General features: G+C 40.9%; 1 protein-coding gene across 2 annotated transcripts in view; it reads right to left on the bottom strand.

The window, feature by feature from the left end:
* The window catches only part of LOC137175656 (thyrotropin-releasing hormone-degrading ectoenzyme-like), a 204256-nt gene that overhangs the window by 19815 nt on the left and 170387 nt on the right, over nucleotides 1–14054 (bottom strand). For both annotated transcript variants that reach the window (XM_067581467.1, XM_067581468.1), the window contains 6 exons: nucleotides 13565–13653; nucleotides 10489–10622; nucleotides 10337–10392; nucleotides 3626–3773; nucleotides 3349–3452; nucleotides 2317–2424 (listed from right to left, as the gene is read on the bottom strand). In XM_067581467.1, the coding sequence (XP_067437568.1) occupies nucleotides 2317–2424; nucleotides 3349–3452; nucleotides 3626–3773; nucleotides 10337–10392; nucleotides 10489–10622; nucleotides 13565–13653 (639 nt within the window). The remainder of the gene's footprint in view (nucleotides 1–2316; nucleotides 2425–3348; nucleotides 3453–3625; nucleotides 3774–10336; nucleotides 10393–10488; nucleotides 10623–13564; nucleotides 13654–14054) is intronic.

The following is a 14054-nucleotide window of genomic DNA, read 5'->3' on the forward strand; positions in this document are numbered from 1 at the left end:
TTGCAGCTTTAAGGTGTATTTTTGCTTCATTAGCTCATCTGATCTTAAGGTTCTGTCTTGAAAAGAGTTAAAATCTAGACTTTCTTTTATTTCAGCACTGTGTTTACTGTGTAACTGTAGATACTTTCTGCTTCTCAAGGACTAAAAGGACAGACTTTTAAATAAATATGTTCCTTTATTTCATTTAGAAATAGAACAAATCGGCTCTTCATCAGGTACAGAAGTAATTGTCATTTAATCAAATGATTTGATAGCAAACGTTAGGCCAGGTGGAGGTATTACAGCATAGAAAGAATGAATATATTACACACAGAGTGAAAGGACCAGAGAGGTTAATGGGGGTCCAGCAGCTCATTGTTAGCCCAGCACCCCCTGCTAGCTTAATCCCACCATAGCCACACACTGCGAACACATTTGAAAACTGATCTTTTTTTGATCCATTTAGGCTCGTTTACAATAAAAAACCCCCAGTGGGACATAATTAATATTCCAGTGGGATGTAGGCGATAAAATATTAGCTTTTATCCGCCGTTATCACACTCATTGTTTCCGGACGGGATTTTAGCCGAAGTCACAGAGCAGCAGGAGGCTGCGGACGCAGGTGAGACGCAGGTCTGCTGTGAATGTGTTTAACTCATTCATATCAAAGGATTTAGTGTCGCTGTAGTTTCATCCACATCAGAAAATCACATAAACTCAGTTTCAGGTGTATTTCTCTCTTTTATCAGAGGTGTGAAGGCGGGTCAGATGAGCCCTCTCCTGACGAGACTTTCATTATTAAAGCGGGTCTGTAATTAATACAGGGAGGAAAATCATATACATGTGCTCCCCACAGATGGGATTAAAATCACCGAATAGAGCATGAAATATGAAAAAAATCACCCCTGGAGAGATTAATCCTTCATGAATGTGGATTTATGTGGCGTTTTTCCACCTCTGAAAATGGAGCGTTTCCAAATTTAAAAAGGCCAGACTTGTGTTGTACTGAGGACGGGGGGGGGACGGGGGACGGGGGGGGAATGGAGCGTTTCCAAAAGGCTGCCATATGGTTATAATGTAAACTGCTCCCTTGTTGTTCGCTCTGTAAACAACAAATACATTTTGAAAGCTGAGAAAAAAAAAAAAAACCCTGAAAAACACTAGAAAGAGCATAAAAGTAGTGACTGTGCTGTTGTTTTTGTTGTGGACTTTTTCAGAAAATGAGTGAACAAACCTCTGACATGTCAACCTGTAACTGCTTCCTCCAAGAATCAATTTATAAAATCTGAGTCTAAAACAGTGCTTAATTTTTTTTTATTTATTTTTTTTTAATTTAAGCATGCCTCTTATCATCAGCTCCCCGCTGTTATGTACAGAACACCAGCATCTGTTTCTATTTAATTTGCTGTTTGAAATCTAATTTTGCAGATCTCGTTAAGGACCCGGAGGGAGCGAACGAGCCGGCAGCACATGAAAGAATTAAAAAAAAAAGTTAAGCAGACAAGAGGAAACAGAAAAGAGAAGAAGAAGAATGAATGAATGAAAAGATGAATGAAACAAACGGATCGATGCGATGGGCTGAAAGTGACCTGTCGGCTGCATTTCATGTCCTGATTTTTAATTTTACAGGCGAAACAAGTATTAAACAACTATTTTACAGCATCTGAACAAAATCACAACCTGTAGCGTCAGACACTTATTCTTAGATTTCATTTCCAATATCTTGGACTCTTATTTCTCCTCCATTATTCAATAATAACTCTCAGCACACATGAGACTGGTCTGGAATCTAAAGGAGCCCTGAGGAGGTTTCTGGTAAACAAACAAAAGTTATCTTTACATTCAGTGATTGTCTGTCTACATTTTGAAACATGCATCGTTTATCTCCATGTTTTCTTCTTCTTCTGTGGTTTTTTTTTTTGGTGCATTAGAGGTGAAAAACTCCACAAGGAACCTTTAAGTGAAGCTGACTTTAGCATAGATCTGGTTTTAAATTCTCCATTTCCCCTTTAAATTTTTCTACACTGACAGTATAACATACAGGATATGTTGTGTGTCAGCTTGTTTCTAACATTTCATTGATTCTGTATGATGTCGACGCAGATTAATATGTTCAAAACCAGCGGAGACTACCGCGGCGTGAAGCTGAAGCCAACGTGGAAAAACCCAGAAGTGCAACACCAGTGACGGCTGACAGACGCTCCGACTGACTCTCAACTTCTCTCTAGAAATACTTTGTCTTCAACGAGTCATTATGGTCTCAGTCTTTAATAAGTGTGCTGCAGCATTGATGTCTGCCGTGTCGGCTCATCTGCTGCTCTGTCTGCGTGTTCGTACCTGTTCTTGTTGCTGGAGATCCAGTCAGAGATGTAGGCGACGGCCTGACGGTGGCACTGTTTGTTCCCGAAGCTACAAGCTAACATGATGAGCTCCCGCTGTAACTCCCTGCCGACACAAAGAGAGAAGACGAGGCTGTTTAAGTGTCTGTGAGTCTATTCTGACTTATTTCAGCCCAAGACTGAAACCAAAGGAACGTCTCCGTCCAAAGATCCCGTCTTTGTAATAAGCAATGCTAAACATGTCATGTGTCACATTACAGTACGTCTGCTTGAACATTTGGTGAAAAACAAAAACAAAACTCCAGTGACTTTTTTCACACTGAATTTCAACCATATATATTTAAGAACTTTCTCCTTGCAGATAAGTGAGGAGGTTATATCATTAAAGGGACATTCTGCTGATTTTATACATGAGGAGGACGACTCAGCCTGTGAATGTGAAACTGTATAATTGTATAATATATACTGATATAATATATAAAAATGTTATAATATACAGTTTATTTTATAGATTTTCCAAAGTTTGAAAAAATACCCTTAAATATGTCGTCTTGGCTGGGGAATAAGACTTAATATTTTCAATAAAAAGCCTGCACAACAAACTGGAGGTGTGGGAGAGTAATTAAAGACAGATGCATTGTGGGAAATGAAGTGTTTCTGGAGCTTTATTTTACACTAGAGACTAAAAGCCAGACAGAATATTTCTACCTCTGCTGCTTCTTTTTTTTTTTTTATGCATCTCTAGTGAAGCTCCCTTTATTACTTGCAAAGTGTAATATAAATCGATGGAGTGGCAATTTAAATTCAACAAAAGAGGAAAAAAACTAAATAAAAAATCTGTCCTCCAGGTCAACCTTTAGTTTAGGACGAGAAAGAGACACTTTGGTATCAGAGAAGTGTTTTTATTTAATACTGATTGGACCACAGGAAGCCTACATCATGTGTGATAATTGTTGAGCATGGTGATTTATATGTGTGTGTGTGCGTGTGTGTGTGTGTGTGTGTGTGTGTGTGTGTGTGTGTTACGTACTCAGTCTGGTAGGACGCCTGCAGGACGTTGCCCTCGTTGCCAGGACCATTCGTTGGCCAACCCATCTGATGGTACCGTGACGCAACCTGCTTCAACACATAGTCCTGTTAACACACACACACACACACACACACACACACACAAAGTGTTAATTAACAGACTCCCAGTTGTCAGCACTTAAGAGACAGTTATTCTGCTGAGATGGAGACGTTAGCGACTGACTGACTGATTGATTGACTGATTGACTGATTTAGATACTGATCGATTGATTGTTTACACTGAACAGGCTGTATTCATCTGTGCGGTCCAGCAATTTGTCCAGCTGGTAAAGCGCTCGGCTGGCAGCGTGCCACGGCAGGAAGGACGTCTCCTCTGGCAGATAGCCAATCAGCTGCAAGGAAATGCCCTGGGGGAGGTACCCCGCCCTGAGAGAGAGAGAGAGAGAGAGAGAGAGAGAGAGAGGGAGAGAGAGAACAGGAAAAAAGGAGCAATTAAAATCGGGGACCATCAGAAATTTCTGGACAAAAACCAAAAAGTGTTATTTTTATTTATTGAGTCAATGATTTTATTTCTCCACCCATTGCAGCAGGCGCCAGGGGACTCAACCAACGTCTACTGGTCACAAAACCTAGAAACCAATCAGCACAACATCCCAGAATGACACCATGAACACAACGTCTACAAAACAAGGAAATAAACAGGACAAAACATATTTTTTTGAGCAATAAATCAGTTTTATAACCTTGAATGTTACCACTTCAGAGACAGTGACAACTAGCATACTGTAGACGAAACAACACATTCAGTACATTTTAACAGGATACAGATGTAACAGCTGATCCGTGGCGCCATTATCATAAAACATTCTGCTTTTCTCAAGCGTTGATGCATGCTGACAGTAGTAGGTTTAATTACTAATTTATTGGATTGTTTTAAATTATAAAAGATTAGAAAAAAAAAATATCCTAAATGTGCGATATCTTGTCAACTCATCAGGATACAGAAGTGTCCTACTTCCACGTGTTGATGTGTGTCAACTCTCCAGAAAAGCAGCAAGTTTATGGAAAGTTCTCCCCGCGGTTACGGCTACCTACCGCTACGTCTGCATGATCAGCTGACACAACATGAGCAGTGTATTCATCGTATGTTTTATTTACTTTCCTCTGTTCATGTATATGTTTCGGCCATGTTTTTCTTTCTTTTTTATTCAAATTAAACTAAACAGATAAAATTACTGTTTTTTGACACATTTGGCCTTCCGTACATTGATCTTTTATTACACTCTTTCTCTTTCCTGCACAATCCAGGACACACAGAGGTGCATTCTGGGAAATGAAGTCAATGTGAAGCTAGATCCTGATATAGATTTGACCTTTAATGCTCACCCTTATTTTCTGTGGTGTGTGTTTGTGTGTGTGTGTGTGTGTGTGTATAAACTACACTATGAACGCATTAAGAAAAACTTAACTTCTAAATGCCACCGGAGCAATTTAGCAGCCCGGGTTACATCCACCAGCTCATGAATATTGACGATCCTCTTTTGTGCATTCATTAACATTCATGATGTTTTGGAGGCGGGAGGAGAAGGCACTCACCTGCTTCCTGTACTGACCTTCAGCCCCGCCCACAGCTCATGAATATTAACGACGCGGTCCGAGGACAGAACTCTGAGAGGTGGTGTTAGTTTTATTGGTTTTATTCTGATTATTGATGTTCAGCCGTGAGAGAGAGAGAGAGAAGTGACCGCAGAGAAATTTATGACTTCGCAAAGCAGACTGAGGCCGAGCGGTGACCTTAAAGACGGAGCTGTCAATCAAAGTGACTGACATATACACATAGAGAGGAGGTGAATGTACTTTTACTGAATGTTTTTTTAATTTACAGAGGCAGGCAGGCAGGCTGGGAGAGACACAGACCTGCACAGAAAGTTAATCTGTTCGAGATAAGACCCTCTAAGTCTTTGAGCAGCGGAGAAACTCTAAATTCCAGACCATCATATTTCCATAATCTGTCTCATATCCAACCCCACCAACCTCCACGCACTCATCCCCATTCCCATCATGCACCTGGCCTCTGAGATATTACCATAATCCATACCGCCTGCAGAAACTTCCTGTTTACGCCGCTCCGACCAAGGCAGAGAGAGAGAGAGAGAGAGAGAGAGAGAAATGATGGTCACCGTGGCAACAGCATCCGGCTATTGATCCGTTCGCCTGTTTATCTGTCTATCATTGTTTTACATTTTACCACACATCGCACTTCCACGTCACACACCCTTACTGTTCGCATGTGAGCCGTCGTCAAGGCAACAACTCTCAAAACAACAGAAGTGTGACTCTTCTGTCTACTTACTTTCTGTCTCTGCTGATTTTCCAGAAACATTAAGAGGCGTTCTGGCAATCTAGTCGTCTGTGACTCATACTTGCTCTTATTTTATTTGACTTTTTATCACCCTCTCTTTACTTCCTCTCACCTCTCATTTCCTGTCTCTTTAGATTGTCTTCTATTCAAATATGGCAAAAAAAAAAAGAAGAGAAGAAGAGCTCCACAGATTTTACACATCAGCATGTGTTTCCAGGTGTTGTACCTGTAAAAAGTAGTATATGTACAAGTTTGAAAATGAAAACAAAAAATCTGGGGTTTGTGGAGTTAGAAAGAAGTGAGGTTACCAGACCTCTGTAAGCTGCTCCTCATCTCTGCTGGAGGCTAGTAGCTCCAGGCTACATTAGCCGCTATTAGCATAACACACCTCAAACACCGACCGAACTGTTGCCGGATGAGTTGCGGGTAATGTAGGCACTGTAATTTTGACAAAGAAGAAGAAAGTGTGGAATAAAAAACACCAAATCTCTTGTTCTGCTGCATCTGTTTGGATCAATTTTTTTAAAAACCGTACAAATCAGCGGAGTACTCATTTAAGACGATAATGTGGTTTTATACACCGTGCAGGCTTATCAGATGTACAAAGTATCCACGATAAATGCTTTGAACCAATAACAACTCATAAAAACTCTCTTCACATGGAGTATTTATTATAACAAGGTTCAGGAACAAGACCGCGTCCCTCTCTTTCACTAAATTCAATCACCCGTGCATACCTGTATAAGTGTGTCTAACCCCTTTCTCTCCCGTACGTCTCAGTTATCACGGCCCTCCCCGCCCAAACCCCATTATTCTCCTCTCTCTCCTCTCAACGGGCGTCACGGTGGCTCACAGTGGTTAGCACTTGTGCCTCACAGCAAGAAGGTCCTGGGTTTGAACACTGGCCGTCCCAGGTCCACCATCAAAGACATGCTCGTTAGGGTTAATACTTCCACATAAGTGATTCTTCTCGTCCTATTCTAGGAACTACAGGGGGATGATGAAGCAGAAAAGCTCATCGAGACACGTTTCCCCCACCCTGAGTCTCGACCCCGGGGTTCCTAGACGCTCCAGCCTCTTTGTGATTCCATTTGGTCCCCGGTCGTCCCAACGCCACCGACCCCATCATCCCACCATACATGACCCTGACCAACCTTCAGCTCCCATTCATCCCCCGGCAATCGACCCCCTTCATCCCTCTGCTCGACCCGCCTCCAGCCCACCATACGCTCTCCTCATCAATCCTGAACCCTCTCGACAATCCAAATAAATCTACTTTTATACCGTTCAAACGGCGTGGTCTTTGTTAGTGAATCTGTTCTGGCTAACAAACACCCTTGCTGGTGGTAGAGTCAGGTCGGGTCCAAAATACTGACACCATCTGATGGCCTCAGATTCATATCATTACATTCATATAACTGATAGTCTCATATCTGAATGTCAATAAGCCAAAAAAAAGAAAGAAAAACATGTATTGATGCTCTTTTTGATGGTTTGGTGTTCTCGCTCTGTTTGGGTCTGTTCAGGTCGACCTTATTTGGGATCTAATGGTTCACGAGCCCCTGTTTTTCTGAAAATTAATCAATGTATGTTAGCTTTGTGTAAGTTTTCCACGGACCCAAATGTTAGACCAGCAAAGACCTCCACATTCCCGCTCCTCCTCTCTTCTTGTGCCACCCTCAGGATGAACTTAACATTTTAGTTCAACTACTGATGTTGCTCTCGGAGTAGTATTTTGTTTTATCTGTTTAACTTTCATACTGTGATCTGTAATGAACACTGCAGCCTCCAGGGGACGCTAGCAGAGCTTCAAACCGTGAGTCAGGTGCTTCTGTTCACAGAGAAGCAGGGAGATGAAGCGATTATAGATTTTCAATTTTCTCTCTCAGTTACAGTCTGTGTGTGTGTGTGTGTGTGTGTGTGTCTGCGGTTGTCGTCTTAACGAGCTCATTAACTCGTTAACATCGTTAAGGGCCAGTTAATTGTTTGTCCATTAGGTATTAGTAAGGCTCAGTGGAGAGCTAACGAGAGACTGCTTCGGTCACACACACACACACACACACACACACAGAAAGGCGACATCCATCACTGTTTTAGTGCACACTCACAGGGACACAGCCATTTATTACTGCTAAACTAGTTGTATACACACACGCGCACACGCACACACACACACAGTCCTGCTGCCACCAATCACCATTTAGCAGTGTGTAGATTGCTCAAGCTTCAGCCGATCGAACTGTAAGCAGATGAAGAATCAGCACAACTGAAATTAATTCTGACATTAAGGATCTCTCAAACTGTAATCAGATCAATGAGTGGCACTGAGAGAAAAATGCTGATATAACGTCTTTGTAAATAAAACATTTTGCAGTAAATTGGCCAGGCGAGCAGTTTGTTCCCTGCTTATAGTCTTTTTGCTAAGCTTGGCTAAACACGTTCTTGACTTTACTCTGCACTGTGCAAATGAAAATGAAGCAGGAAGTAGAGGTAACTTTGCAAATGGAGCATTCAGAGCAGAACTTTTAACATCTGACGTTTAACATCTGACATTGTAACAGTATAAAAATAACATTGAGGTCTGGAATTTAAAAATCTCTCTGAACTGGAGGCGCAACCTACTTCACCATTCTATGAGGACTACAAAAACCCCAAAGACAACCTCATCGGAAACAAAACAACTTTGTCCTGTCTTCAAATCTGATGTACTGATAGTCAGTGTTGCCATAGTGACAGATGCAGGGTGAAGTAAGTGCGTCTTCTGCTGTCAGAGTGAATACTAATGAATCTGTAGTTCTGTTTCTTTTCCAGTACAGATGGAAACCTCCTGCTGTGCTTCTATCTCATCAGTACACACATATACACACACACACACACACACACACACACACACACATGCACACCCAAACATAGGTTGACAGTTGTCTCTAGCTGTTGCTCATTCAACATGACAGAAGGCAGATGGCAGAGAGAGAGAGAGAAAGTGAAAAAACATAAAGAAAGGGAGGTAGATTGAGTTATAGGGTTTGTGTCAGAGTAGATTTTGGTTACAGTGCTCAAAAAGCTTCAGGCTGAAAACATCCCTATGAGAAACAACTCACTCTTCCACCTCTCTCTCTTTCAGTGTGTGGCTGCAGCCTCACTGATCGCTCATTCATCACCCAGTTTCCGTCTGGCTCGGGTTGTTTTTGAATTTCTTTCCACGCAGTTCTTAATGTCGGCAGTCGACTCTGAATGCAGCAACATGGTTGGCCATCTCGCAGAGCCAGATGAATCTACTACTAGTTGACTAGTTGACATGACACAAGTTATATTTATTAACTGCCCTGGGAAACACCAACAGGACAAACTGCAGCTATTAAAGGAAAATTATTCTTATGTTTTGTCCATTATGACTGTCAGTCAGTGTGGCTCTTTTTCTATTTAGCTTGTGTGTATGTGAAAGAAGTAGCAGTGAATGCAAGAAGGTGGTTCATGTTTGCAAAATTTGGAAATGCAAAAATAAAACAACAAAGTGCACATGTAGGCCTTCTCGACCAAATACTACATTGGCTGAATGTAAAATGACCCTGATTATAAGACTTTTCCAATAGCTGTTTTTAGAAAAAGAAGAGAAAAAGGAGAATCCTGATACTTTTACTGGCCTTTTCTCTTGTAAAAATACTCCCATTAAAGCAGAACCTAAATCACATGTATGAACAGTAGCTTGTATATCAGTCACATACTCTCACTTTCTCCTGTCAGGCTCTTGGAAGCATCAAATTTATTTTCCTCAGCAATTAGCATCTCTCAGTCTTTTTCAGCTCCTCATCATCTGTGACAGCAGTAATTCTTGGTTGCTTGACAGATGATTCAGTCTGTGGTCTTTTTCTGCAGTAAAGGCATCAGAAGATGCTTTGGACTCATTTTCACTCGTCATGAATTTATTTTTAAGTTACACAAGCCTTCAGAAATTCCTGCAGGTTAAACTGAGCTAATGAAACACAACTAACAGACTCAGTATAAAAGGACTTGAAAAAACTTGCTAGCCTGGCAACAATGAGGATACAAACAACCCATAATGCAACACTCTCTGTATGTATTCTCTCCATTCAAAAATAATCTTTGATTTTGTGAACATGTAATAGTCTTGTCCTTGAATATAAGATCACTCTTTCAAATGATATTTCCTGAATAAAAATCCATGGGTCTGTATATAGATCTCTGTTCATACAGCTAACCACGTTGAACAGCTGTACAAGAGGAAAAAACACCATCTCGATTGTACTGGCTGCATAGATGATGACAAATCTGAAATATATCTGTCCTTTTCAAAAATTCAGTCCATCGAAACAGAAATATCTGAAGGCATCATCAGTCACATTCAACAAACAGGCAATCCTTATTGGGAAACAATTAAAAACAAACAGAAGCAGATAGAAACAGTGGATCAGCCTTACTGCACTCTCCATCTGTGTGTTCAGATGTCTTACAGGCTGCGTGACAGATGAAGCAATCAGGAAAAGTGAAAGTGGAAAACACCACTACCACTTTCCTCCATTATAATAAACAGTCCATTTCATTCTGAATGAGTGTGAGGCCAACAAGGCATCGAAATCCCAGCTGCACCAAGATTTCTTTGACTCACCTGGCTAGGTTGAAGGCATCATCGATAAGTCCTGCCCTGTTTCCAACTGAGATAATCTAGAAATAGAGAATGAGACAGACAGATAGGGAGTAAAAAAGACAAAGAGAGAGTCAAATAGTAAGACAGACAGACAGACAGATAGGTTGTTATACCTGTGGGTTGGTGTGAAGCTGCTGAATTAACAGTTTCCAGTTCTGGAGGTCGTAGTTCACACGGAAGTAGCCCGTTTGATTGATGTTGCCAAGCAACCAGGTGTTGTCATCCATCTGACTGATCCTGTGAGTTTCTGAGACAGAATAAGAAAGTCAGTTACTCAGTCAGGTAATCAAAGCGTCAACAGTTTCTCACAGATGAAAACAGCCCCAGTCTGTCCAAAAGCATTTAAAGTCATTCGATATGCAGATGACACCACACTGAACGGTTGAGTTCCTCGCAGTTTCTTAAACATCCCATGAAACTGTATCATTACCCACTTAATGTGGTGTATTTTTTTTTTGAAACTGGACGGTGAGGTTGTGCATTGGACCAGTTAAGCATCCGGAAACCCGTTTCAAAAGAAAATAGAACTGTAAGATAATTAATAACTTTCTGTTGTTCATTGAGTTTACGAAGTTCATGTGATGGCATCACTCAGTTATTTTCTGATATTCATAAACTGGTTTTGTTTTGGTTGTTTCTCCAATGCTCACTGGGGACCGTGGACGTAGCACAGTGTGACCACGTCGTTGTGTATCTGGCCTGTGATTGGCTCGCTGTTGATCACCTGCTCTCTGCAGATCTCAGTCAGACAGAGAGGATCAGCGAGGACTCAGCTCTGTCCTCACCGGATCTCACTCAGCCACCTGGCAGGCAACTGGCCTCCTCCCTGCGGCTCCTGCTCACTCACCGGCTGGTTAGTGGGTTCCTCCAGAAAATATTTGATTTTTATTTGTTTTTTCAGTGATGCAAAAGCGGAATAACTCACTGGCTACTTGCACCCTGCTGGACAGTGACCCAAGCCTAAAGCAGCATAACGAGTTGTTAACTAGTTCCAACTGCAAGTAAAGCTGGCAGTTAGCTTTGAGGCAGTGTCTAGTGTGTCATCTTTGAATGAAGTAACCATAGCTCACCATATATATTTAAAAATATATATATATGGGTGAATTGTTCAGTTCTTGCATGTCAGTCAGGGTCCCTTTTGGACAGCAGGGCCCATTTCAATTGGAACGGGTGAAACATAGCTAAGCTGCCAATGCAATGGACAGTAAGAGATCAGTCTTAAAGTCCTCCTCCACTCAAAAACATGTTTTTCTTCTTGTTCCTTCACTGTGATGTTGTTCTCTTCACTGTGCAGAATGATGTATGTGCAGTTTGTTTTCACATTTATCTGCTGAAGGAGGAAAGTTTCTCTGTGCTCACCTTAAATCTGAATTTAAGTAGTGTACCGTCGAGCATGACTTGTAACATCACAACAACTTTGGAGCCAATCGTGGACCGGTATGCAACTTAACACAAGTATGATGTGGAAACTTGAAGCCTCCACTGTACAAATACTTGCATATTCATAGATCATTGATTTTTAATGAGGGAAAAGGAGTAGATGCCATTTTAAGGATTTTTAACAAGGTAACTGAGTGTTTTTTGTGGAAAAACATGTCAGACACAATTCATTATTCCAAGTAGAAGATTTATTTCTTAAAACATGTCTGGAGGGGATCTTTAAGGGCTGTTAGTTATTAAAGATTTGATTAGTTTGATTTGACAAGATGGGCTCTTTATTGGTTGTACTTTTAAGTGTCATCAATTACGCTGTATTCATGTCATATAAGAGTTACTGTGATTGCCAGTTTTCATTCATGTCAACATGTAAATCAGAATTATACTGAGAAACTCTTATTTTTATGATTTCTTCAACATTTACTTGCCCCTTAATTAGAGTGCATGAAAAGGCAAACAAGACCAAAGCCTCACATCAGGGAAAGTCCATTTGTCAAGGTAATTAAATCAACGAATCAATCAATTAAACAACTGTCTTCAGTTGTCTGATGATGTGAATATTGGCAAGTTGGATGCTTGAGAATCTTTCCCATCTCTATCATCGATCCAATGTGATGTGAACACTACAAGTGCAGCTGTTTCCCGGGAAGTTCAAGTGCTTGTTTCATGTGGTTTTCAAAGCTGAAGCCAGGAGGCTGTATAACTCATGAAAAATCAGTTTCTTGGCTTTCAACCGTCTGCTTCACAGAACACTTCACAAAAAAACTACATGATCCTCAACGCCTTTATCACCTTTGCTGAAGGCAAAGTTTGTGTTGATTATCGTGGCATCACAGCCTCTCTCAGATGTTGTAAAATTAGGTTATGAGATTTAGTAGAACAGCTTGGAGGATGTTTCAAACTTTGTATAGCAGCCTGGTGAGGAAAACAAAGAAAATAGCTGTTGACCTCAGTCTGGCCCACTTCCTCCACTTCCTTCCCTCTGGTTGAAATTAAATTGTCTTGAAGTCTTGAACTTCCATGCACCTTGCTAGCAGGTGAAGTTGTGTTAGAAACCCTGCTCTAGTTCTGAGATTTAGCTGTCCAGAGTTATTAATGAACCGAACTAGAACAAAGCTTTAAAAAACAGACCCAGAGAGAGTTTTATTCTCTAAAAACGGAAGTAGAATGAGTTTCACTCCTTAAAAACAGGAGAAATGTGATTTTTATTCTCCAAAAACTGGCAGAGAGAAACTTTTATTTTCCAGCATAGAACAAGAGAGAGCTCTATCCTACAAAAACTGAAGCAGAACACACTTTACTTTCTAAAAAACAGATCCAGAGAGGAAGCTGAATGAGCTTCATTCCTCAAAGAAAACGGACAGCTGGAGTTTTATTAAAAGGAAAACAAAAAACAGAATAAGTCTTAGTTGTCTTTTTTGTATTCTCCAAAAAGAAAAGCAGAGTGAGGTGTATTACCCGTGCTGGCAGACCTCCTAGTGGAGCTTCTCTTTAGAGGAATGTACCTGTGATTTTTCTCAGTCCATTAACTACAAATCACATATCTCAAGATAATGACATAATTCATTTGTGATTATCAGATAGTTTACTCTATAATCGTTAACTGACCCATGATAACAGCCTGTCTCAGCTATCTCAAGGTAAAAAGATAATTAAATCACGATTGTAAAATAAACTTTAATGGGGATGTTCAGTCAGTGATATCAGGTCTTTATGCAGTGCTTGAAGCGTACCGACAGTACAGTACTGTACCTGTCTTGTTGTTGATCCAGATGAGAGTCTCTGAACAAACAGCAGATGCGTTTCCCACAGCCACCGTCAATGGGACCTGCCACTGTAAACTACAGAGAGAGAGAGAGAGTGATGTCAGTAATGGTCAATGGAATTGGATCGGGCTTTATTGGCTCAGTTATCAGATGGAGACATTAGAGAGGGAGAGTGATGGTCAGCGACAATCATTCAACATCAGTCAGCTGGAAATGGAGTGAACGACATTCACTGTGTAATAGAGAGCGAGGGTGTAATAGCTGCAGTAGTCAGCGGACATCAGTCAAGCGGAAGTGGCTGCTGGGTTATTGTCTTTCTAAAGAGAGTGACAGAGGCTAAATGTGCTGTCCAGTGAGAAGTGCGTGGCGTTTAGTTTGGTGATTTTTACATTTTCGGATCAGTTGAAAGACATTTAAAGACTCATTTCCTGCTTGAGCAAATTCCCAAACCCTTCAGGCTAAAAGAGCCTTTTAAA

This window comes from Thunnus thynnus, chromosome 23 (assembly GCF_963924715.1).
Source record: "Thunnus thynnus chromosome 23, fThuThy2.1, whole genome shotgun sequence".
In the NCBI taxonomy this organism is placed as follows: domain Eukaryota; kingdom Metazoa; phylum Chordata; class Actinopteri; order Scombriformes; family Scombridae; genus Thunnus; species Thunnus thynnus.